The sequence below is a fragment of the Bos indicus genome, chromosome 4, assembly GCF_029378745.1.
Source record: "Bos indicus isolate NIAB-ARS_2022 breed Sahiwal x Tharparkar chromosome 4, NIAB-ARS_B.indTharparkar_mat_pri_1.0, whole genome shotgun sequence".
Lineage (NCBI taxonomy): Eukaryota > Metazoa > Chordata > Mammalia > Artiodactyla > Bovidae > Bos > Bos indicus.
Window position 1 is genome coordinate 10,142,697 of NC_091763.1, and position 25,879 is coordinate 10,168,575.

General features: G+C 40.7%; 1 protein-coding gene and 1 non-coding gene across 3 annotated transcripts in view; one reads left to right on the top strand and one right to left on the bottom strand.

The window, feature by feature from the left end:
• Nucleotides 1-5,938: 5,938 nt before the first annotated feature.
• PEX1 (peroxisomal biogenesis factor 1) overlaps nucleotides 5,939-25,879 on the bottom strand; it is an 81,489-nt gene continuing 61,548 nt past the window's right edge. For both annotated transcript variants that reach the window (XM_019959668.2, XM_070787474.1), the window contains 3 exons: nucleotides 24,884-25,078; nucleotides 24,469-24,599; nucleotides 5,939-6,428 (listed from right to left, as the gene is read on the bottom strand). In XM_019959668.2, coding sequence (XP_019815227.2) covers nucleotides 6,344-6,428; nucleotides 24,469-24,599; nucleotides 24,884-25,078 — 411 coding nt within the window. In that variant the 3' untranslated portion in view covers nucleotides 5,939-6,343. The remainder of the gene's footprint in view (nucleotides 6,429-24,468; nucleotides 24,600-24,883; nucleotides 25,079-25,879) is intronic.
• Nucleotides 17,999-18,071, top strand: TRNAW-CCA (transfer RNA tryptophan (anticodon CCA)). Its single transcript has one exon. It is a non-coding gene; the product is annotated as a tRNA-Trp (tRNA).

Consider the following 25,879-nt stretch of genomic DNA (forward strand, 5'->3'; position numbering starts at 1 on the left):
TTCCCAAGTCTTCTTTTAGCTGACTGCATAGAGCTTCTCCATCTTCAGCTGCAAAGAACATAATCAATCTGATTTCAGTATTAACCATCTGGTGATATCCATGGATAGAGTTGTTTCTTGTGTTGGTGGAAGATGGTGTTTCCTATGACCAGTGCGTTTTCTTGGCAAACTGTTCTCCATTTTGTACGCCAAGGCCAAACTTGCCTGTTATTCCAGGTGTCTCTTGACTTCCTACTTTTGCATTCCAGTCCCCTGTAATGAAAAGAACATCTTTTTTGGTGTTAGTTCTAGAAGGTCTTGCAGGTCTTCATAGAACAGTTCAACTTCAGCGTCTTTGGCATTGGTGGTTGGGGCACAGACGATTACTGTGACATTGAATGGTTTGCCTTGGAAACGAACTGAGATCATTCTTTTTTTTTTCATTCTGTCGTTTTTGAGATTACACCCATGTACTGCATTTCAGACTCTCCTTGTTGATTATGATGGCTAATCCATTTCTTCTAAGGGATTCTTGCCCACAGTAGTAGATATAATGGTCATTTGAGTTAAATTCACCCATTCCAGTCCATTTTAGTTCACTGATTCCTAAAATGTTGATGTTCAGTCTTGGCATCTTCAGTATGACCTCTTCTAATTTGCCTTGATTCATGGAACTAAGATTCCAGGTTCCTATGCAATATTGTTTTTTAGAGCATCGGACTTGACTTTCGCCATCACACATCCACTAGCGGGCGTTGTTTCTGCCTTGGCTCAGCCTCTTCATTCCTTCTGGAGCTGTTTCTCTGCTCTTCCCAGTAGCATATTGGCCTATTGGCCACCTACCAACCTGGGGGGTTCGTCTTTCAGTGTCGAATCTTTTTGATTCAGTTAATAATAATATATCCATTGTTTTGCAGATTATTTTCCCGTATAGGTTATTACATAGTATAGAGTTGAGTTCTCTGTGCTATGGTATCTGCTATACCATAGATCCTTGTTTATTATATATTTTATATATAATAGTATATATGTTAACCCTAAATTCCTAATTTATTCCTCCCCCCTTTCCCTCTTGATAACCATAAGTTTTTTGTTTTCTAAGTCTGTGACTCTTTTCATAAATAAGTTCATTTGCATCACATTTTTAGATTCCACATATAAGTGATATCATATGATATTTATCTTTGACTTATTTTGCTTTCTATGATAATCTCTAGGTCCATCAGTTCAGTTCAGTTGCTCAGTCGTATCCAACTCTGCGACCCCATGGACTGCAGCATGCCAGGCTTCCCTCCATCGCCAACACCTAGAGCTTACTCAAACTCATGTCCATCGAGTTGGTGATGCCATCCAACCATCTCATCCTCTGTCGTCCCCTTCTCTTCCCGCCTTCAACCTTTCCCAGCATCAGGGTCTTTTCCAATGAGTCAGTTCTTCTCATCAAGTGGCCAAAGTATTGGAGTTTCAGCTTCAACATCAGTCCTTCCAATGAACACCCAGGACTGATCCTTAGGATGGACTGGTTGGATCTCCTTGCAGTCCAAGGGACACTCAGGAGTCTCCTTCAACACCACAGTTCAAAAGCATTAATTCTTCTGTGCTCAGCTTTCTTTATAGTTCAACTCTCACATCCATACATGACCACTGGAAAAACCATAGCCTTGTATGGATGTGAGAGTTGGACTGTGAAGAAGGCTGAGCACCGAAGAATTGATGCTTTTGAACTGTGGTGTTGGAGAAGACTCTTGAGAGTCCCTTGGACTGCAAGGAGATCCAACCAGTCCATTCTGAAGATCAGCCCTGGGATTTCTTTGGAAGGAATGATGCTAAAGCAGAAACTCCAGTACTTTGGCCACCTCATGCGAAGAGTTGACTCATTGGAAAAGACTCTGATGCTGGGAGGGATTGTGGGCAGGAGGAGAAGGGGACGACAGAGGATGAGATGGCTGAATGGCATCACTGACTCAATGGACATGAGTCTGAGAGAACTCCAGGAGTTGGTGATGGACAGGGAGGCCTGGCGTGCTGCGATTCATGGGGTCGCAAAGAGTCGGACATGACTGAGTGACTGAGCAACTGAACTGACTAGACAGACCTTTGTTGGCAAAGTAATGTCTCTGCTTTTGAATATGCTGTCTAGGTTGGTCATAACTCTTCTTCCATCATGTTGCTAGAAATGCCATTGTCTTATTCTTTTTTATAGCTGAGTGATATGCCTCTGTATGTATATATCACACCTTCTTTATCCATTGCTCTGTTGATAGACATTTAGGTTGCTTCCTTGGCTGTTGTAAATAGTGGTGCAATGAACATTGAGGGACATGTATCTTTTTGAAGTATGGTTTTCTACGGATATAGCCCAGGCATGGGATTGCTAGATCATATGGTAGTTCTATTTTTAGTTTTTTAAGGAACTTCCATACTGTTCTCTGTAGTGGCTGTACCAATTCATTCCCACTAACAGCGTAAAAGGGTTCTCTTTTAATTTTATTTTTGCATATGCTGTTAGAGAATGTCTCATTTCATTCTATTACACATAGCTGTCCCATTTTCCAACACCACTTATTGAAGACACTGTCTTTTATCTGTTGTATGTTCTTGCCTCCTTTGTCATAGAGCAAGTGACCATAAGTGTGTGGGTTTATCTCTGGGCTTCCTATTCTGTTCCATTGATGTATATTTTTGTTTTTGTGCCAAATTCTGGCACAAAAACAGGAGTCTGATCCCATAGTTTACTGGATGGCATTATTTGTTCGCAGCCATTTTAGATCTCTTATGAAAAAGTTAGGTATTTGTCAGTAAGCATTTAACAGGAGGCTTCTTGTGTGCTGTTTGGATCTGTCATGAATCCTCTGTTCCTTATTAATTCCTGAATATTCAGGGATTAAGAGGGGTGGCAAACCGCTCCCGGCTGAGGAATGCATGCATTTCCTTCATAAGGTGATAAGTAACTATTTACGATCCTCTTCCTTTTTATGAACCATACAGTAAAAGTGATTATTTACAACCCTCTCTCTTTGATATGTATTGCCTTATGTTTCCTTGATACATTGTAAGTCTGGCTTTTGATCTTTATCTTTGCTGAATGAAGCTACCTTGTAAGACAGTGTATATACCCACACTGTGTTGAATAAAACACCCTTTTTCCATCAGAGCTTGGGTCCCCGTGTCTGTCTGTCTTTCTCTCTCTCTCTTTCCAGCTAATTCTCTGGAGTGTAGAAACGCGTTGTGCTCTCCCACCCAGGCTTCTAAGACCCTCTCCAGAAGGCACACTATGACTTCACCCCCCCGAGAGAGTGCCCAGTGCCTTCATGAGCGATGCAAGCCCTGTATCAAGGGCTTTATTGGTTTTCTGCATAAACCAAGGAATATCAGCCTTTTTTATTTTTACTTTCTTATCGTCGACTCTGGACCACCAGGTTCTGGTCCATTAAAGGACCTCAACAGGTATTGATTGGAAGAGTTGAATTCCTGGTGGGATGTGGACACATGGAAGAAACTGGAGTCCCTTTTATCCCCAGCCTTTTGAAATCTTGCTTGATAGTGGCCCAGCCGGTGTCCCTTGCTTGAATACCCAATACTCTATCTGCATGGGATCAGCCTTGTAAAAGGAAGCTCCTTTTATTGTCCTGTCCCTACATGCCCCGGGGAGACAACAATAAGTCAGTGTAGAAGGAGGAGGCTCAGACAAGAACTACGTATTTTTCTTTTTTATGCAAAATCTAAAGAATATATTTGGAGGTAGAGACCTTGGGTGCTAGGCTAAGAAGGACTCCTGTCTGACTCTTTGTGACCCTATGGACTACAGCCTGCCAGGCCATGTGCTCCTCCAGGGGATCTTCCTAATCCAGGGATCAAACCCTAGTCTCTTAGGTCTCCTGCATTTGCAGGCAGATGCTTTGCTGCTAGAGCAACCTGGGAAGCCAGGTTCAGTCAGTTCAGTCGCTCAGTCGTGTCCGACTCTGTGACCCCATGGACTGCAGCATGCCAGGCCTCCCTGTCCATCACCAACTCCCAGAGTTTACCCCAAACTCATGTCCATTGAGTCGGTGATGCCATCCAACCATCTCATCCTCTGTCGTCCCCTTCTCCTCCCGCCTTCAATCTTTCCCAGCATCAGGGTCTTTTCAAATGAGTCAGTTCTTCACATTAGGTGCCCAAAGTATTAGTTTCAGCTTAAGCATTAGTCCTTCTAAGGAATATTCAGGGCTGATCACCTTTAGGATGGACTGGTTGGATCTCCTTGCAGTCCAAGGGACTCTCAAGAGTCTCTTCCAACACCACAGTTCAAAAGCATCAATTCCTTGACACTCACCTTTCTTTATAGTCCAACTCTCACATCCATACATGACTACTGGGAAAACTATAGCTTTGACTAGACAGAACTTTGTTGACAAAGTAATGTCTCTGTATTTTTAATATGCTGTCTAGGTTGATTGTAACTTTTCTTCCAAGGAGCAAGCATCTTTTAATTTCATGACTGCAGTCACCATATGCAGTGATGGGACCAGAGGCCATGATCTTAGTTTTCTAAACTAAGCCAACTTTAAGCTTTAAGCCAACTTTTTCACTCTCCTCTTTCACTTTCATCAAGAGGCTCTTTAGTTCTTCTTCACTTTCTGCCATAACGGTGGTGTCATCTGCATTATCTGAGTTACTGATGTTTCTCCAGGCAATCTGGATTCCAGCTTGTGCTTCTTCCAGCCCAGCATTTCTTTCACGAACTCACCACACACTCTCACACTATTACACTATGCCTTACGGCATTTGCTCCTGATCACAAAACTCACTTTATAGTGAATTCCCTAGACTGAACGTAAATTCCCCTCACCCGGAAACAGCTAGGCTTCTGGGGAGATAACTGACTGTGAAGTTGGAGTTGCTTTCTGCAAGATGCAGTACACAGTATACGTACTGTGAACCAGTGCCCGTGGCCTTAATAGAAGGCGCTAAGGAGCTGGGAACCAAAGTGCGAGGGAGAATGACATGTCTCAGTTAATTCCTAGTGACTCAAACATCTTTGCTTGCCCTTCTTGTGATTCTGGGCTTTGTGGATTTAGAGGTAAGCAAAGGAGACATGCTTCTGGGAGGGGAACGTAGTGATGATTCCGGTGGTTTGAAAGGGGAGGATTTACAATGTTGGCTGAGTGAATACGAAGCTGATGCTATACAATGGGTGATGGGAGAAGAACGGCTGGAAGCTTCTGATACCGAGTGTGCATGGCTAATTTAATGGAGGACACCTGCAGTCTCAGGTCACCAGAGGCAAAGATGGAAACGACAGCTTAGACCACCCTACTTATAAAGGCCTCTAATCCACTAAATGTTAGCCGCTTGGTCGTGTCCTCCTCTTTGTGATGCTATGGACTGTACCCCACCAGGCTTCTCTGTTCATGGGATTCTCCAGGCAAGAATACTGGAGTGGGGTGCCATTCCCTTCTCCAGAGGTTCTTCTCCAAGCCAGGGATCGAACCCAGGTCTCCCACCTTGCAGGCAGATTCTTTATCAGCTGAGCCACCAGGGAAGCTTCTAATCCACTAACGTGAGGGCTGAAGTCAGAGAACATGGAATAAATAATGGAAGAGAAATAAAACCTATCAGTCATGACCAAATGATTAGTTGCAAGAAGGGCAGTGGTTACAGCTGATAGATTTCTATTTGCTCTCTTATGTATTTATTTGCGTATTCTACTGACCTTTCTCCTTTCCCCTTACCACATTATGCTATACAGCCTGTGTTGATGGTAGTGACATTACAAATTATTCATAGATCACAGCATGGCAGGATAGGTCTGTCATGGAGCTGGCGGGGAGGACTGCACATCATTCAAGCTCCTGGCCTTGCAGCTGCATGTAGTGTGTTAGGGGACGTCATTTCACTTCTGATTCAAGGAACAACTCAGTTTACTTAAATTGTGTGCAAATTCTACATTTTCAGATAAAAAGAACAGATCAGTGGATCAGTAGATAACTGAATTTTTTATTTCCAAAATAATCAAGGTGCACAAAACTTATCAAATGAAAGAAAGATGTTGAATATGCAACCGTGAATTCTAAGAAATGTATTTAATTACATTCTCTCTTCTTCAAAGGAGAAAAAAAATCAGTTATTCCATGTGGCCAATATTATTTCAGTAAGAATTTACATATATAGGAAATAAAATACAGAATCTGTTATAAATATCTCAATTTATTTTAAAGTATTACTGTCAAATAATCCTGATCATTAGATAACAGGTTTACCAATCTTTGTTTTTATAGATTAACAAGTTAAATTAAAAAGACACGTACAGACACCATTTTCAGTGTTACAACACAGGGACAAACACCACATACACACACGTACGCAAAATCAGAAGCATGTTTTATGCCAGGGTTACTTTCTGTCCAGGTCGAAACACTGTTCCACTTTGATTTTTTCTCTTCTTTGGATTTTGAAAGCTTTCATACCTTAAAAAAAAAAAAAATGAGATAACATTTAATACTTATAAATGCTGAACTTACAAAACATAAACAATGGATTGCTGCAAACAAGTTTTTAAGAAACAAAAGACAGTTCTTATAAAAGTTCTTATAAGAGTTTTTAAAAGTTGAACACTACAACAGAAAAGGAACACAGAGGATGAACAGGCAAATTGGAAAAGAGAAAATACAGAGGACAATGATCAACCACTACACTGTAATCAGAGAAATGTAAGATTTTAAGATGTATACAACTTTTCTCGAAATTGGCCAAGTTTCAGTTCAGTTCAGTTGCTCAGTCGTGTCCAACTCTTTGCGACCCCATGAACTGCAGCACGCCAGGCCTCCCTGTCCATCACCAACTCCCGGAGTTCACCCAAACTCATGTGCATCGAGTCGGTGATGCCATCCAACCATTTCATCCTCTGTCGTCCCCTTCTCCTCCTGCCCCCAGTCCCTCCCAGCATCAGGGTCTTTTCCAATGAGTCAACTCTTCGCACGAGGTGGCCAAGTTTAGAGAGAGACTAAAATACTTAACATTAGGGTAAGGTGAAGCTGGTACTATAACTATATTGCTATTGCTACATACATTTCTGAAAGACAATTTGGCAGTAGATTTCAAAAGCATTAAAAAAAAATGTGAGTAAACTGATGTAACAATTCTACTTCTATCCCAGTGAAACAATTAAGGATATGTGCAAACAGAGGTAAGAGAATGTTTATCACATTGCTCATACTGAAAACCTGGATGCAACTTATATGTCCAAAAATTGGATGTTACGCCATAGCTGTACTATATAAAATGACAAAATAGTAAACTTATTTAAAATGTGGAAGAATGTTAAAGATGTGTGGATGGACGAGTGACTGCTGTACAGCATTATGTGCAGTGTCTTATTTTAGTAAGAGAAAACATAAGCACACAAATAAATAAGATTTGGGAGGTAATGAGGTTTAGGGAAACTGCTGGGGTTTTTCCCCCCCTTTGTTTTCTGATTTTTCTACAATAAGCACATATTTTGTTGAAGGGGAGCAGAATATGGCCCCCCTAGTGAACCACTTTGGCACATGGGTTATTTTGAGCTGAAGGAAATCAAGACCCAGCAAACCCGGGAAAGCCTTTTACCTCATCCTTAACTGCCTTAAAGAACTGAGACTGGGGCCTGCACCAGACAGCCTCTTACCAGACATAACTTTTTTTATCTGTGTGGCAGGGTGAAAGTCTGCTCGTCTCATCTCCTTGTGAACTGCCCTCTTCACCTCTGAAGCTTCAGGCCCCATCCCTTCCCTCAGTTCAGGACACTACAGAGGCCTCAGCTCATTGACCGCCAATGAGTCTTGTTTTTATGGGGTTCCTGTATCTACAAAACTAGTTTATCACCTGTTAACATCTTATGTCAGTAAATTATAGAGAAGCCAAAGAACCAAGAAGGGAAAGTTTTTGCTACCCCTGCAGTTTGGTGCATATGGAGGCCTCCCGTCGCTGCAGGTGGGAGATCCTGGGACCTCTGACAAGAGCCAGCCAAGGGTCAGAATCCTTACCACGTCAGTCTCCTGGGTCTCTGCCTGCAGGTTCAGTGGAAGTGAGAGTGGGGAGAGTCCTTTTCTAAATTCAGAAGCAGGAGAAAAAATTTTGTGTGAACTAGTGCCTTAGCTACAGTGACTCTGGAAAAGATATCTTCTGAGTACTCTTGTTTTCTGTTGATCCAGTTCTCCCCAAACACGGCTATTTGCTTCTGTCTGTAGCTTTTGTGTCACTTCTCATAAGGAGGAAAACCAAAGAGTGGAAATGCAGTGTGTGCTGTGTGCCTAGTCGCTTAGTTGTATCCAGCTCTTTGCAACCCCATGGACTCTAGCCTGCCAGGCTCCTCTGTCCATGGGGATTCTCCAGGCAAGAATACTGGAATGGTTGCCATGCTCTCTTCCAGGGGATCTTCCCAATCCAGGGATCGAGCCAGGGTCTCCTGCATTACAGACGGATTCTTTACCAGCTGAGCCACCAGGGGAGGTTCTAATTTACGCCCATTGTTCGAGCCCACTGGCCTCAGAGACTGGTGACTTCATGGTTCTAATAGATGTGCATTTGTTGAGACACACTGCAGTGGGTCCCCTTTATTTAAACAGATGAGGTTTCCCCTTGTTCTATGTCTTGAGAGCTTGGCTTTGTGACTGGTATGGGTTTGTGACTCTCTGTGGCTTAACCAGCGAGAAGCCAGCCAGAAGATTAAGTATCAGCTTGAATCTGATGGGCATCAAGAAAACTCAGGATCTGAGACAAGAAGTGATAAGCAGCGATCTCTGTCCAGCTGTGCCAGCTCTTAGGGAGCTGGCTTTAAGGTGTCCCAGCCCACAGGGGCCTTTGTTGGCTCAAGCTTCACTGTCTTCTTGGTGCAGGGAAGTCCCGCTCCAGGAGCTCCTGTGAGTGCAGCGGAGGGCAGGCCGGCAACTGGCGGCATCACACGCTCTGGTGGGAGACGGGAGACTCCATCTTCACTGCCCCATTCTCACTGCCTGTGACCACGAAGCACTTTGCTTTCTTTGGCTAGCTCTGTGAGTAAACTTTGTGGATCTTCTGAAAGCTACGTCTTTTGCACTCTTTTTGGACACTTCTTATGGTCATTCATGGTTAAGCCATAAAAAGGGTTGCAGGTTACAGTCACCATTAAGACCCTGTCTGTCAGTGGCCAGGTGGATCCTTTAAACTGGAGAAAACTTCTGTTTTTGAAAAACACATGAAGAGTGCTAACGCTAAACAAGTGTCTTATGCTGCCTATGGAAAGACAACAGGAAAAAGACACAGAGGGGCACAACAGCCAGCCTTGGGGTTGCATACGTCTACAGGTCTTCCTCTTTCTGACCTGTTTCACCTCGTATGATAACCTCCAGGTTCATCCATGTTGCTGCAAATGCAATTATTTCACTTTTTTTGGCTAAGTAATATTCCGGGGTATGTGTATGTGTGTGTGTGTGTATATATACACACACACACACACGGCAACTTCTTTATCCACTCATCTGTCAATGGACATTGAGGTTGTTTCCAAGTCTCAGCTCAGAGAAGCAAAAAGCAAAGGAGAAAAGGAAAGATATATCCATTTGAATGCAGACTTCCAAAGAACAGCAAGGAGAGATAAGAAAGCCTTCCTCAGTGATCAGTGCAAAGAAATAGAGGAAAACAATAGAATGGGAAAGACTAGAGATCTCTTCAAGAAAATTACAGATACCAAGGGAACATTTCATGAAAAGATGGGACAATAAGGACAGAAGTGGTACAGACCTAACAGAAACAGAAGATATTAAGAGATGGCAAGAATACACAGAAGAACTGTACGAAAAAGATCTTCAGACCCAGATAATCACGATGGTGTGATCACTCACCTAGAGCCAGACATCCTGGAATGTGAAGTCAAGTGGGCCTTAGGAAGCATCACTATGAACAAAGCTAGGGGAGGTGATGGAATTCCAGTTGAGCTATTTCAAATCCTAAAAGATAATGCTGTGAAAGTGCTGCACTCAATATGCCAGCAAATTTGGACAACTCAGCAGTGGCCACAGGACTGGAAAAGGTCAGTTTTCATTCCAATCCCAAATAAAGGCAATGCCAAAGAATGCTCAAACTAATGCAGAATTGCACTCATCTCACACACTAGCAAAGTAATGCTCAAAATTCTCCAAGCCTAGCTTTAACAGTATGTGAACTGTGAACTTCCAGATGTTCAAGCTGGATTCAGAAAAGGCAGAGGAAACAGAGATCAAATTGCCAACATCTTCTGGAACATCAAAAAAGCAAGAGAGTTCCAGAAAAACATGTATTTCTGCTTTATTGACTATGCCAAAGCCTTTGACTGTGTGGATCACAATAAACTGGAAAATTCTGAAAGAGACAGGAATACCAGAGCACTTGACCTGCCTCTTGAGAAATCTGTATGCAGGTCAGGAAACAACAGTTAGAACTGGACATGAAACAACAGACTGGCTACAAATCAAGAAAGGAGTACATCAAGGCTGTATATTGTCACCCTGCTTATTTAACTTATATGCAGAGTACATCATGAGAAACGCTGGGCTGGAGGAAGCACAAGCTGGAATCAAGACTGCCAGGAGAAATATCAATAACTTCAGATATGCAGATAACACCAGCCTTATGGCAGAAAGTGAAGAACTAAAGAACCTTTTGATGAAAGTGAAAGAGGAGAGTGAAAAAGTTGGCTTAAAGCTCAACATTCAGAAAACTAAGATCATGGCATTCGGGCCCATCACTTCATGTCACATAGATGGGGAAACAGTGGAGACAGTGTCAGACTTTATTTTTCTGGGCTCCAAAATCACTGCAGATGGTGATTGCAGCCATGAAATTAAAAGACGCGTACTCCTTGGAAAAAAAGTTATGACCAACCTAGACAGCATATTTAAAAACAGAAACATTACTTTGCCAACAAAGTTCCATGTGGTTAAAGCTATGGTATTCCCAGTAGTCATGTATGGATGTGAGAGTTGGACTATAAATAAAGCTGAGCACCAAAGAATTCATGCTTTTGAACTGTGGTGTTGGAAGAGACTCCTCTGAGAGGCGCTTGGACTGCAAGGAGATCCAACCAGTCCATCCTAAAGGAAATCAGCCCTGAATATTCATTCGAAGGACTGATGCTGAAGCTGAAACTCCAATACTTGGGCCACCTAATGTGAAGATGGAGAAGGCAATGGCACCCCACTCCAGTACTCTTGCCTGGAAAATCCCATGGACAGAGGAGCGTGGTGGGCTGCAGTCCATGGGGTTGCTAAGAGTCGGACACGACTGAGCGACTTCACTTTCACTTTTCACTTTCATGCATTGGAGAAGGAAATGGCAACCCACTCCAGTGTTCTTGACTGGAGAATCTCAGGGATGGGGGAGCCTGGTGGGCTGCCACCTATGGGGTCACACAGAGTCGGACACGACTGAAGTGAGTTAGCAGTAGCAGTAATGTGAAGAACTGACTGATTTGAAAAGATCCTGATGCTTGGAAAGACTGAAGGCCGGGAGGAGAAGGGGACGGCAGAGGATGAGATGGTTGGATGGCATCACCGACTCAATGGACATGAGTTTGAGTAAACCCTGGGAGCTGGTGATGGACAGGGAGGCCCGGTGTGCTGCAGTCCATGGGGTCGCAGAGAGTCGGACACGACTGAGTGACTGAACTGATGTCTCAGCTATAATAAATATGCTGCTGTGTAAGCAGGGGTCTTGGGTGTCTTTTCAAATTAATAGTTTTGTCTGGCTATATGCCCAAGAAAGGGATTCTGGATATTTTGGCAACTGTATTTTTAGTTTTTTGAGGAACCTCCATACTGTTTTCCATAGTGGCTGTATCAATTTACATTCCCAGCAACAGTGTAAGAGCGCTCCCTTTTCACTACACCCTTTCCAGCATTCTTTATCCGTAGAATTTTTAATGACGGCCAGGCTGACTGGTGTGAGGGGGTACCTCACTCTGGTTGTGATTTGCATTTCTCTAATAGTTAGTGACACTGAGCATCTTTTTGTGTGCCGATTGGCCATATGTACGTTGTCTTAGGAGAAATGTCTACTGAGGTCTCCTGCCCATTTTTCAATCGGGTTGATTGTTTTTTTGTTGTTGACCTGTATGAGCTGTTTGTATATTTTGGATATTAACCCTCTGTCAGTCACATCTCCTAGTTCATCACTGGGAGAAATATTTTCTCCTAGTCTGCAGGTTGTGTTTCATTTTGTTTATGGCTTCCTGGTAGCGTCTTTAGGATCTTCTGAGTATATAGTACCACGTCATCAGCAAACAGTTTGATTTCTTCTCTTCCAATCTGGATTCCTTTCACCAGTCACTTTTACTGTCATCCAGATGTGCTGCATCCCACTGATTTTCAGAAGCGGAATCATCCTGTGACCCTGAGATGAATCCAGACTGGTCGTGGTGTGTGCCTTTCTGCACGTGTTGTTGGACTCGCTTTGCTAACGTGTTGTTGAGAAGTTCTGTGTCTCTATTCATCAAAGGTATTTGCCTGTAATTTTCTTTTTTGGTTGTCTTTGTTTGGTTTTGGTGTCAAAGTGATGGTGCTTTCGAAGAATATCTTTGGGAGTATTCTTTCCTCTTCAATCTTTTGGAAGAGTCTGGGAAGGATCAATGTGATTTCTTCTTGGTATGTTTGGTACAATTCCCCAGTGAGCTATTTGGTTCTGGGCTCTTGTTTAAAGGGAGTTTTTAAAATTAGATTCTATTTCATTTCTAGTGATTGGTTTGCTCAGGTTATCTATTTCTTCTTGATTCAGTTTTGGTGGGCTGTTGTTCTAAAAATTGATCCATTTCTTCTAGGCTGTCAAATTTGTTGACATGATTGTTCACAGTAGAACACAGTACGTTCACAGTAGAACAAAGTAAAGAAGAGGGCAGCAGAGGATGAGATGTTTATATAGCATCACTGACTCAATGGACATAAACTTGAGCAAACTCTGGGAGACACTGGAGGAGAGGGAAGTCTGGCTTGCTGCAACCCCAAAAATGGGGTTGCGAAGAGTCAGACACAGCTTAGTGACTAGACAGCAACTGTTTATACTATTCTTACCTTTCCTCCGCCTGCGGCATCAGTTGTGATTTCTTCTCTTTCATATTTTATTTGGGTCTTCCCTCTTTTCTTATTAGTAAGCCTGGCCAATTTTGTTTACCTTTCAAAGAACCAGCTCTTGGTTTTATTGATCTTTTCTTATGTTTCTTATATCTATTTTACTTCTGAGTTTTATTATCATCTCCTTGTGATATTTTGTTAGTTCTTTTTCTAGTTCTTTAAGTGGTGGATTAAGTTGTTATATTTTCCTGTTTCTTAAAGAAGCCTGTATTGCTGTGAACGTCCCTCTAAGAACCGCTTTCGCTGCATCCCATAGATTTTATATGGTTCTGCTTTCATTGTCATTTGCCTCAAAGTACTTCACTTCTTCGATTTTGCTGACCACTTGGTTTTTAGTAGCATATTGTTTAGTCTGCATGTAATTTTTTTTTCTTGTTTTTTTGTGGTTGACTTTTAGTTTCATGCCATTATGATCAGAAAAGATGCTTGAAATAATTCTATACTCTTAAATTTGTTGAGGCTTGTTTTGTGTCCTAGGATGCAGTCAACCCTAGAGAATATTTCATGTCCACTTGAAAAGAATGTATTTTGGTTTTTTTGTTTGTTTGTTTTTGGATGTTATGTTCTGAAGACATCAATTAAGTCTAACTGCTATTTTATCATTTAGGATCTCTGTTGCCTTATTCACTTTCTATCTCAAAGGTCTGCCCATTGATGTGAGAGGGGTGTTAAGGTCTCTTACTGTGGTCCTTTCATTCTCTCTCTTTGAATCTGTTAGTATTTGTTTTATACATTTGGGTTCTCCTATATTAGGTGCATATATGTTGATAAGTGTCTTATCCTTTCCATGTATTGAGGCTTTTATCATTAATGTCCTTCCTTATCTTTCTTTATAATCTTGTTTTAAAGTCCATTTTGTATGATATGAGAATTGCAATCCCTGTTTTGTCGTTTCTGTTTGGATGGAGTATCTTTGTCCATTCCCTTTCATTTGAATACTTTTTTTTTTAGATTCCACATAAAAGCAATATATGGTATTTGTCTTTTTTTGTCTGACTTATTTCACTCAGTATGACAATCTCTAGGTCCATCCATGTTGCTGCAAATGGCATTATTTCATTTCTGTAATGGCTGAGTAATATGCCTGTGTGTGTGCACCAAATCGTCTATATCCACTCATCTGTCAGTGGACATTTAGGTTGTTTCCATGTCTTGGCACTGGTAAATAGAACTGTAGTGGACACTGGGTGCATGTACTCTTTCAGACTATTGTTCTCCAAATACATGCCCAGGGTGGAATTGCAGGATCATCGAGTATCTCTATTTTGAGTTTTTAAGGAACACCTATACTGTTCACAGTGCCTGTCTCAGTGTACATTCTGACCAACAGTGGAGGAGGGCTCCCTTCTCTCCACACCCTTTCCAGCACTTACTGTTTGTGGGTTTGTTGATGACAGCCATTTTGACTGCTGTAAAGTGATATCTCGTTGTAGTTTTTTTTTTAATAGAATTTATTTATTTATTGACTACACTGGGTCTTTGATGCTGCGAACAGGCTTTCTCTAGTTGCAGAAAGTGGGAGCCGCTCTCCAGTGGTGGTGCACAGGCTTCTCACTGCAGTGGCTTCTCTTGTTGCAGAGCACAGGCTCTCGCACGCTCGGGCCTCAGTAGTTGTGGCACACATGCTTAACTGCTCTGTGGCACGTGGGATCTTCCCAGACAGGGATCGAACCTATGTCCCTTGCACTGCAAGGCAGATTCTTAACCACTGGACCACCAGGGAAGCCCTCATTGTAGTTCTGATTTGCATTTCTGTAATTAGTGAGTTGAACATCTTTCCAGTATGCCTCTTTGCCATCTGTATGTCATCTTTGGAGAAATGTCTATTTAGGTCTTCTGCCCAGTTTTTGATTGGGTTGTTTATTTTGATATTAAACTCCATGAACTGTTAGTAAGTTTTGGAGATTAATCCCTCATCAACTCTCATTTGTAAATATTTTCTCCCATTCTGTGGGTTGCTTTTCTTTTTGCTTATGGTTTCCTTTGCTGTGCAAAAGATTTTGAGTTTAATTGGGTCCCATTTGCTTATTTTTGTTCTTATTTCTATTACTCTGAGAGATGGATTGAAAAAGGCATTGCTATGAATTATGTCAGAGTTCTGCCTATGTTTTCCTCTGAGTTTTATAGTGTCTGACCTTTCATTTAGACCTTTAATCCATTTCAAGTTTATTCTTCTGTATGGTGTTAAAAAATGTTCTCATTTTTTTTTACGTGGAGCTGTCCAGTTTTCCCAGCACCATTTATTGAATAGACTGTCTCTCCTCCATTGTTTATGTTTCTGGGCTTCTATCCTGTTCCATTGATGATATGTCTGCTTTTGTGCCAGAACCATACTGTCTTGATGACTATAGCTTTATAATATAGTCTTGACATCAGGAAGTCTGATTCTCTCAGCTGTTTTTCTTAAGATTGCTCTTACTCAGGGTCTTTTGGGTTTCCATATGAACTTTAAGACTCTTTGTTCTAGTTCTGTAAAAGATGCCATTGGTAATTTCATACAGATCACAATGAATGTGTAGTGTGGCTTGTGTAGTACAGTCATTTTCACAATATTGATGCTCCCAGTCCAAGACTATAGTATATTTTCCCATCTGTTTGTGTTATCTTCAATTTCTTTCACCAGTGTCTCACAGTTTTCAGAGTAAAGGTTTTTTGTCTCCTTAGGTAGGTTTATTCCTAGGTATTTTATTCTTTTTGCTGTGATGGTAAATGGGACTGCTTCTTTAATTTCTCTCTTTGTTTCATTGTAAGTATCTAGGAATGTAACAGATTTATGTGGATTAATTTTGTAACCAGCAACTCTAATGAATTCATTGATGGGCTCAGTAGTGTTTCTGGTAGTGTCTTTAGGATTTTCTATGTATAGTATCACTTCAACAGCAAACAGTGACATTTTAATGTCTTTTCCAACTTGGAGTCCTTTTGTTTCTTTTTATTCTCTGATTGCCATGATTAGGACTTCCAAAACTATGTTAAATAAAACTGGTGAGATTGGGCATCCTAGTCTTATTCCCGTTTAGAGGGACTGCTTTCAGCTTTTCACTGTTAAGTATGTGGAAAATTCTTCAAGAGATGGGAATATCAGACCACCCGACCTACCTCCTGAGAAATCTGTATGCAGGTCAAGAAGCAACAGTTAGAACTGAACATGGAACAACATACTGGTTCCAAATCGGGAAAGGAGTACATCAAGGCTGTGTATTGTCACCCTGATTATTTAACTTATATGCAGGATACATTATGAGAAATGCTGGGCTGGATGAAGCACAAGCTGGAATCAAGATTGCTGGGAGAAATATCAGTAACCTCAAATATGCAGATGACACCACCCTTATGGCAGAATGTGAAGAAGAACTAAAGAACCTCTTGATGAAAGTGAATGAGGAGAGTGAAAAAGTTGGCTTAAAACTCAACATTCAGAAAACTAAGATTATGGCATCTGGTCCATCACTTCATGGCAAATAGATAGGAAACAATGACAGACTATTTTGGGGGGCTCCAAAATCACTGCAGATGGTGACTGCAGTCATGAAATTAAAAAATGATTGCTCCTTGGTAGAAAAGTTATGGCCAACCTAGACAACATATTAAAAAGCAGAGACATTACTTTGCCAACAAAGGTCTGTCTAGTCAAAAACAAAGGTTTTTCTAGTCATGTGTGGATGTGAGAGTTGGACTATAAAGAAAGCTGAGCACCAAAGAATTGATGCTTTTGAACTGTGGTGTTGGAGAAGACTCTTGAGGGTCCCTTAGACTGCAAGGAGATCCAACCAGTCCATCCTAAAGGAAATCAGTCCTAACTATTCACTGGAAGGACTGATGCTGAAGCTCCAATACTTTGCCACCTGATGCGAAGAACTGACTCATTGGAAAAGACCCTGATGCTGGGAAAGATTGAAGGTGGGAGGAGAAGGGGACGACAGAGGATGAGATGGTTGGATGGCATCACTGACTCAATGGACATGAATTTGAGTAAACTCGGGGAGTTGGTGATGGACAGGGAGGCCTGGCGTGCTGCAGTCCATGGGGTCACAAAGAGTTGGACGTGACTGAACTGAAGATGTTAGCTGTAGCTTTACCATATATGGCCTTTGTTATATTGATAGTGTGTTTCCTCTGAAAAAACTTTCTGGAGCCTTTTCATCATAAATGGATGCTGAATTTTGTCAACAGCCTTTTCTGCATGTATTAAATATATCATGCCACTCCCTTCTGGCTTGCAGAGTTTCTGCTGAAAGACCAGCTGATAAACTTATGGGAGTTCCCTTGGATGGCATTTGTTGCTTTTATATTTAATGTTCATAATTTTTCTTTCGTTGTATTCAATCTTTGTTTGACTAATATGTGTTTCAGCATGTTCCTTACACATGTTCCTACTTAGGTTTATCCTATCTGGACTCTCTGTTCTTCCTAGATGTTGGTGACTATTTCCCTTCCCATGTTAGGGAATTTTTCAGCTATTATCTCTTCAAATATTTTCTCAGATCCTTTCTCTCTTTTTCTTCTGGGAACTCTGTAATGCAAATATTGGTGCCTTTAATATTGTCCTGGACGTCTCTTAGACTGTCTTTGTCTTTTGTTACGTTCCGTGGCAGTGATTTTCACTATTATCTTTCAGGTCACTTATCTGTTCTTCTGCTTCACTTATTCTATTGATTCCTTCTGGTGTATTTTTCATTTCAGATTGTTCATCTGTTTGCTCCTTAGTTCTTCTCAGTCTTCAGCAAACATCTATTGTATCTTTCTCAAGCCTTGCCTCCATTCTTTTTCTGAGATCTTTGATCATCTTCACTATTATTCTGAATTCTTCTTTTAGTAGGTTGGCTATCTTTATTTCACTTAGTTGTTCTTCTGGGTGTCATCTTGTTCCTTTATCTGGGACATATTCCTTTTCAATCTCATTTTGACTAACTTTTTGGGGCTTCCCTGTGGCTCAGGGGTTAAAGCGTCTGCCTCCAATGCAGAAGACCCGGGTTCGATCCCTGGGTTGGGAAGATCCCCTGGAGAAGGAAATGGCAACCCACTCCAGTATTCTTGCCTGGAGAATCCCATGGAAGGAGAAGCCTGGTAGGCTACAGTCCACCGGGTCTCAAAGAGTTGGACATGACTGAGCGACTTCACTTTCACTTTCTGTGATTGCTTTTTCTGTTCCACAGGCCGCAGGACTGTAGTTCTTCTGACTGCCCTCTGGTGGTTGCGGCTGACTGAGACATTTGTGCAGGCTTCCTGATGAGAAGGGCTGATTCTGGTCCACTGGTGGGTAGAGCTGGATTTTGTCCCTCTGGTGCACAGGGCCATGTTCAGGGAGTCTTTAATCCGCTTGTCTGCTGATGGGTGGGGCTGTGTTCCTGCCCCGTTGGTGGTTTGGCTTGAGGCAACCCAGCACTGGAGCCTGCAGGGGCTAATGCAGCCTCGGGGAGGATTCATGCTAGTAAGTACATCCCAGAATCGTTGCTGCCGGTGTCTTTGTTCTTGCAGTGAGTCATGGTCGCCACTACCTCTCTCCCTGACCTCTGCAGGAGACCATCCAGTACTAGCAGGTAGGTCTGTCCCTGTCTCTTATCAGGTCACTGCTCTTTTCCCCTGGGTCTTTGTATACATGAGACTTTGTGTGTGTCCTCTAAGAGCAGACTTTGTGTTTCTCCCCATCTTGTAGAAATACTGTGATCAAACCCCACTGGCCTTCAAAGCCAGATTCTCTGGGGGCTGGACCCCCAGGCTGGGAAGGCTGATGTGGGGTTTAAAACTTTTACTCCTGTGGGATAACTTCCACGGGAGAATTGTTTCCAAGCTTGTGGGTCACCCACCCAGAAGGTATGGGATTTGCAGTAATGCCCCTCCTACCATCTTATTGTGGCTTTTGTCTTTGGATGTAGAATATCTTTTTTGGGAGGTTCCAGTAATTTTTTTTGTAAATTGTTGTTCACCAGTTAGTTGTGGTTTTGGTGTTTCTGCAGGAAGAGGGTGAGCTCACAGCCCTCTACTCTGCCATCTTGCGATGGCATCCTCCTGCATCCCCTTACTTTTAATCTGTGCATGCCCTTTGCCCTAACGTGGGTCTCTTAGAGGCAACATCTTTTGATTTCCTTCATAGTTAAAGATCTTCTTCATGTAGCTGGATGGTTGGGTCAGGCCCTTGATAGCATTCAGGCTGCAATCTAGTTTTTTGAGGAAATAAGAAACTGTCCATATTTTACAAATTGGTCTCTGCAAAATCAGAAATGTGGCTCTAGAAACAATTCAAAAGTTCACCTCTCTTTACCAACCCCCAGACCTCCCCTATTCACCTCAAAATGATTGCAGATAGTGTAAAAGATCAGGATGTTAGAACTATTTAAAGATAGGAAATTGTAAATAATTACTCTAGACATCTGATAATAAACGTACCTCCAGACTCCTAGAAAGAGGAAATAAGCAACAAAAAGATAACCTACTGAATGGGAAGAAATATTTGCAAATGATGTGACCAGAAACACCCAGACTGTAAGGAGTACACACAACTCAATATCAAAGAAACCTGAGGAAAAATGGGCAGAGGATCAGAACAGACATTTTCCAAAGAAGACATACAGATAGAAGGCTAACATCTCTAATTAGAGAAATGCAAACCAAAAGCACAGTGAGATACCACCTCACAGCTGTCAGAATGGCTATCATCAAAAAGACTATAGGTCATAACGGCAAGGAAGAGGAGAAAAGGGGACCGTCTGACACTACTGGTGTCAACAGACGTTTATGTAACTAACCACTACTGAAAACAAAATGGAGGCTCCCTACAATACGGATGTTCCTCTAAAATATAGAACTACCATGTAACCAGCAATTCTAATCTGGGTGTATATACCCAGAATGTGATGAGTATTAATTAGTATACTAGATATTACTATATAGAGATTACTATACTCTAGTATAGTAATGCTATATAGTATTACTATACTCTATATTGCTATATATAGAATATTAATAAATATAGTAAGTAATATAGTAGAAAAACAGTAATTTAAAAAGATACATGTATTTTAATGTTCAAAGAAGCATTATTTAGAATTGCCAAGGTATGGAAGCAACAGAAGTGTCCATCAATAAACAACTGGCTAAATAAGATGGAATATTACTTAGGAGTATTACTCAGCCATTAAAAAAGACTGAAACACTGCCATTTGATACAACATGGATGGACCTAGAGAGTACCATCAGAAAAGACAAATACCATATCACTTACTTTGGAATCTAAAAAAAACAAATGAATGTATAAACAAAACAGAAATGGACTCAGATACAGGGAACAAATTAGTGGTTACCAGACGAGAGAAGGAAGGAAAGGAGCAAGCCAGGTTTGGGGATTAAGAGGTACAAACTACTCTGGATAAAATAAGGAACAAGGACCGTATTGTTCATCACAGGGAAATGTAGCCATTATTTTGCAGTAACTTTAAATGGAGTGTAATCTATAAATACTGAATCACTTTGTAGTACACCGGAAGCTAATGCTGTAAATCAACTCTATTTAAACATAAGCAAGCAGAAAACTGACTTTCTTCCTCTGTCCCTGTACATATCCTAGGAGATAACTAAAACACTGTCCACAATCACCTGAGACTGGGGGAAAAAAAGGAGCAGAAACAGGAGAGGCTTTTTAAAAAATACAGACCTATAAAAATTCCTGGGCTTCCCTAGTGGCTCAGATGGTAAAGAATCTGCCTGCAGTGCAGGAGACCTGGGTCGGGAAGATCCCCTGGAGGAAGAAACGGCAACCCACTCCAGTGTTCTTGCCTGGAGAAGTCCACGGGCAGAGAAGCCAGGCAGGCTACAGTCCATGCGGTTGCAAGAGTTGCATGTGACTGAACAACTTTCACACACGTAACAACTCCCATGGTTTAAAAAGGAATGAATTTGGGTCATATGGAGTGATGTGGATGAACCTGGAGTCTCATACAAAGTGAAGTCAGTCAGAACAAGTATTGTATGTTATTGCATATATGTGGAATCTAGAATCTAAATCTAAAAAGAATCGTAAGTGCATATATGATGAACCTATTTGCAGGGCAGGGATAGAGAAGCAGATGTAGAGAAAGGGACTTGTGGACACAGAGTGGGGGGAAGGGGAGGGTGGGATGAACTGACGTATATACACTACCACATGTAAGACAGCTCGTGGGAAGCTGCTGAGTAACATGGGGAGCTCAGCTGGGGGCTCTGTTGCAACCTAGAGGGGTGGGGCAGAAGCCCGGCTCAAGAGGGAGCGAAAGGATACATGTATACAAATACCCGATACACGTTCTGTATAAGAACTAACAACACAGTAAAATATTCCAATTAAAAAAAAAAAACCTCCCAAGGCTAAAATTTGGGGATGGAAATTAAACAGGATCTGTTTGTGTTTGTTATATCAATGTATATATGGTATTTTGGATGAATATTGCCATAATTTGTAAAATGATCTACTTAATTGGCTTAGAGAAAAAAGCACAAATTTAAGATTTCTCAACTCTCAGAAACATAATACAAACTAATCCAAATAAAGTGATCTGGGATACTGTCCACTAAATAAAGTTAAAGTATATGTTATGAAACTTGCCATGACAGTTAACTGCTTTAATATCCCATAAAATTTTCATAAGTGAACTTCTCAGTAATAATTTTTATGGTATGTCTCCTTTGTTTCCATAATCTCTTCAGTAACTTAAACCCTTAGTTTTGGTAAATGATGAAAATTCACTGGATATCTAGATCATTTTTAAATATGATAAAATACTGAAACATTACTGAACATAGTATTATTTACTTTTGGCTTCTTACAATGTAGAAAATAAAAATATTTCAAAGTATAAAGAAATGTGTCCTATTCTACACTGAAGAATCGTACTGTTAAGGTGTATTCTTCCGGAAATTATGAAATGTATGCAGTAATCTACCAGTCTACAAAATGCTAGTGTAACAGTTCAAAATTACAAGTTAAGTTTTGTGTTAAGAATTCTAATTAATGTCTTTAACTAGAACTGAGAATTTACAAGGAAAACAGCTACGCGACTCTATTCTGACTGTTTCAGAATGGGAAAGAATAAAGGACAAACTGAACAAATACAGAAACTTGCAGAGAGACTGACTGTAGTCAAGGTGGAAAAATGGAATGAATTTACTATGGGGTTTAAAAAAAAAAGTTTTAGTTTATATACTACTGATATTAAAATGTTCTCCTTCAGGACAAAAATTTTTTTGGCTATTGGTCTGCTACTGCTGAGACTATGAAAGGTTCTTTACCTTTTTAAGTAGTCTTCATAGAAAACATTTTTAGAAATCAAAATCCTATTTTATCCAAAGAATTCCCTATGCCTCATGTCTTAAGAAAGTCTTAAGTGTTTCATTTTTACAACTATGTAACTCTGCATTTGCCTGCAAAATCTGACACTATGGTTAAGCGAGTAAGTATTGTTTAACAGTAAGATACGTAAGATAGTACTGGTGTTTTAAAACCTCTTGATATTTTTGACAAACTTCCCCAAATTCTAAATAAGGCTTTTTGACTTTGAATTAACTCTTGTGATTTTCCAGAGATCCCCTGGAACATCTCAAGAGATCTATTCCCTTTCTCCTTACAAAAAGAGAAAGATAAATTAGGCTTACTTGATATATTACATTACACAGGAAGCATTGTCAAGAAAAAATACTACAAACGATACTCAGTTATATTTATATGGGTATGTTATTAACATGCCTTATGAATATTACATATCAGACATTTAGGAACTGTATACAACTCCTATAATTCCAGTTATCTTTTAAAATTGTATGTCACAGAAATGACCAAATTTCCTCATCAACTGCATCATAGTGATGCTTCATCAGATTTTTTTTTTATTTTAGAAGAGCTTCAGATTTACAGAAAAGTTGGCAAAGACAGTAAAGAGTTTCATCAAATCTTTAACCACGGCCATTTTTAAGTCTTTTGTCATTTATAATTATTGTAAAAGTGTTCCTGCAAAAGTGCTAGATCTTCAGTGAGACTCATGGACGTACTCTAACAAGAGCTGGTTTCTGGTAACTTTCAGTTTATATCACTGAATCAGGTAAGAATTTGTAGAACTCTAATGGAGAAACTGATGGCTTCGTAAAACTGCTAACAAAAGATCCATAAAAGTTAATTACATGGGACTGAATGAACTACTGAGGACATTATAGTTTTTATGACTTTGGGTTTATCAAGTATTGTTTTATTTTTTCCAGATTTAAGGAAAACTTTTTCTTTTAAGCCATCAATAATTTGGCTAAATATGCCTTTGTGAACAAAAATGAAACATGTTTTCTACCTGATCCTTCCAGAATTCAGAAACTCTCAAACAATATTCCTCTGGCTACAGTTATTTCCATAAGTTCCATGAGAATCCTTTCTCCTTGTGACAGGACACAGTTGGAAGCACCGGCTGTCTTACCAAGGCTTTGACTGTAATGTCACACGTGAGAGTGCACGGAGAACAAAGGAGACCAGTCCTAAGAAACTAAGATTGATTTTATGGAACCAATAACGCCCCTTGGAAAACCCGCCTGGTACCTGTTTTTCAGAGTTCCCAGTAACCTTCCCAGATGAGTTTAGGAAGGTCATTTCCGGGCAGGTATAGGGACTTGAGGGTATCTTTGGGACCTCCAAAAGAGAGGAATTTAAGCCACCTGAATACGGCTGACCCTTTAACAACACAGGAGTAAGGCGTACCAACCCCACCTCTCACTAACAGACATAAATCTTCAGTCAGCCTCTGTATCCACAGACTCAACAAGCCGTGGACTGTGTAGTACTACAGTACATGTTCACTGAAAATCGACTCTTGTAGTTCAAGTCCATGTTGTTTGAGGGTCAACAGTATATAGCTACTGCAAGCAAAATCTTATGGTAAGTACTTGCCTTGGCTTCCAAGCATCAAGTCTTCTAAAACACCAAACTGAGATTCCTTCTAAAAATTTCCAGCAAAAAGCACCTATATAGTCAATTACTATTCTTGCTGACTTATAGAAATAATCAGGCCAAGTTTATTGAAACTAGATTTAATTTGAAAACAGTTTAGTCTTACTGTGGTTATTTAAGTTAGAAATGGGGATCGTTGTAGAGAGAAATCATGTTTCATTAATATACTTTTTGTTTTTAAAATTTAAAAAGTCCATTAACTATTTGATTAAGTCCGATTTATATAAACATACATTTATATAAAAATAAAAATTTATTTTTGACTTCTTTATTCCTGACATTTTTGAGTGTTTGAATGCATGGCTGCTAAGCACATGTTTTTGAATTGGCTTTTAAATATTCCACATATTTGTGATTCGAAAAAGAACTCTAGAAGTTTGAAGAACTGTCGCTTGTAGTAGTATGTATACTTCTGAATCAGAATTTGTTACTTACAACTCAGCAAAGGTCTTCCAGTCATCTTCACTGATGGACGGCCGAGTATGACTAAGCGCAGTCATTAAATGTGACTGGCTAATAGCCAAACTGGTTCTGCTCGGTCCTGGTGGGTTAAGGGCATCATCCTCCTTAAACAAAAAATAAAATGACAGAAAGTTAACTAAGGGACATAATGAAAAAGAGTTATTTGCTTTTGAAAAAGAATGTTATTTGCTTTTGCCATTTTCTTGGGACTAGGCCTTCCCTTTCTCATAAAATTACCAAAATCTGTTACCACATAACTGTTTGACCGATCCATGTGTTTCAGCCCTTTATAAAGAGAGCACATTTACAAATCAAAAAAATACATATCAAAAACAGGAAAAACAATCTGTAAAAGTTTTACAATTACGATGAAGAGGGAAAGCCTTACTCCAGTTTGGCTCCGGTATCTGCCTTTGATGATGCTGATATCTGCCCTCAGTTGATCTCTCTGCTCCTGTGTGAGTTCTTGGTAACCCTCCTGGGAGGCTGTTCTGAACAATGGAGGTCGTAGTGACTGATCTTTCCCAGGAGCTCCGGGAAACTCCTGAGTCATGGAGCTTGGTGCTGACAGGCATTGTGAGCTCTGCATGGTGAAGTTTAATAATGAGAGATGGGAGGGAAGGAAAAAGAGCAAGGGAGAAAAAAGTTATGTACTTATCAAAGATAAAATGACAAACTTTCAGCAGGAAAACTTTAACACGGGTAAGCTTACATTGTGGATGTGACTGGTGATAGAAGCAAGGTCCGCTGCTGTAAAGAGCAATACTGCATAGGAACCTGGAATGTTAGGTCCATGAATCAAGGCAAATTGGAAGTGGTCAAACAAGAGATGGCAAGAGTGAATGTCGACATTCTAGGAATCAGCGAACTGAAATGGACTGGAATGGGTGAATTTAACTCAGATGACCATTATATCTACTACTGCGGGCAGGAATCCCTCAGAAGAAATGGAGTGGCCATCATGGTCAACAAGAGAGTCCGAAATGCAGTACTTGGATGCAATCTCAAAAACGACAGAATGATCTCTGTTCGTTTCCAAGGCAAACCATTCAATATCACAGTAATCCAAGTCTATGCCCCAACCAGTAACCCTGAAGAAGCTGAAGTTGAATGGTTCTATGAAGACCTACAAGACCTTTTAGAACTAACACCCAAAAAAGATGTCCTTTTCATTACAGGGGACTGGAATGCAAAAGTAGGAAGTCAAGAAACACCTGGAGTAATAGGCAAATTTGGCCTTGGAATACGGAATGAAGCAGGGCAAAGACTAATAGAGTTTTCCCAAGAGAACGCACTGTCATAGCCAACACCCTCTTCCAACAACACAAGAGAAGACTCTACACATGGACATCACCAGATGGTCAACACCAAAATCAGATGGATT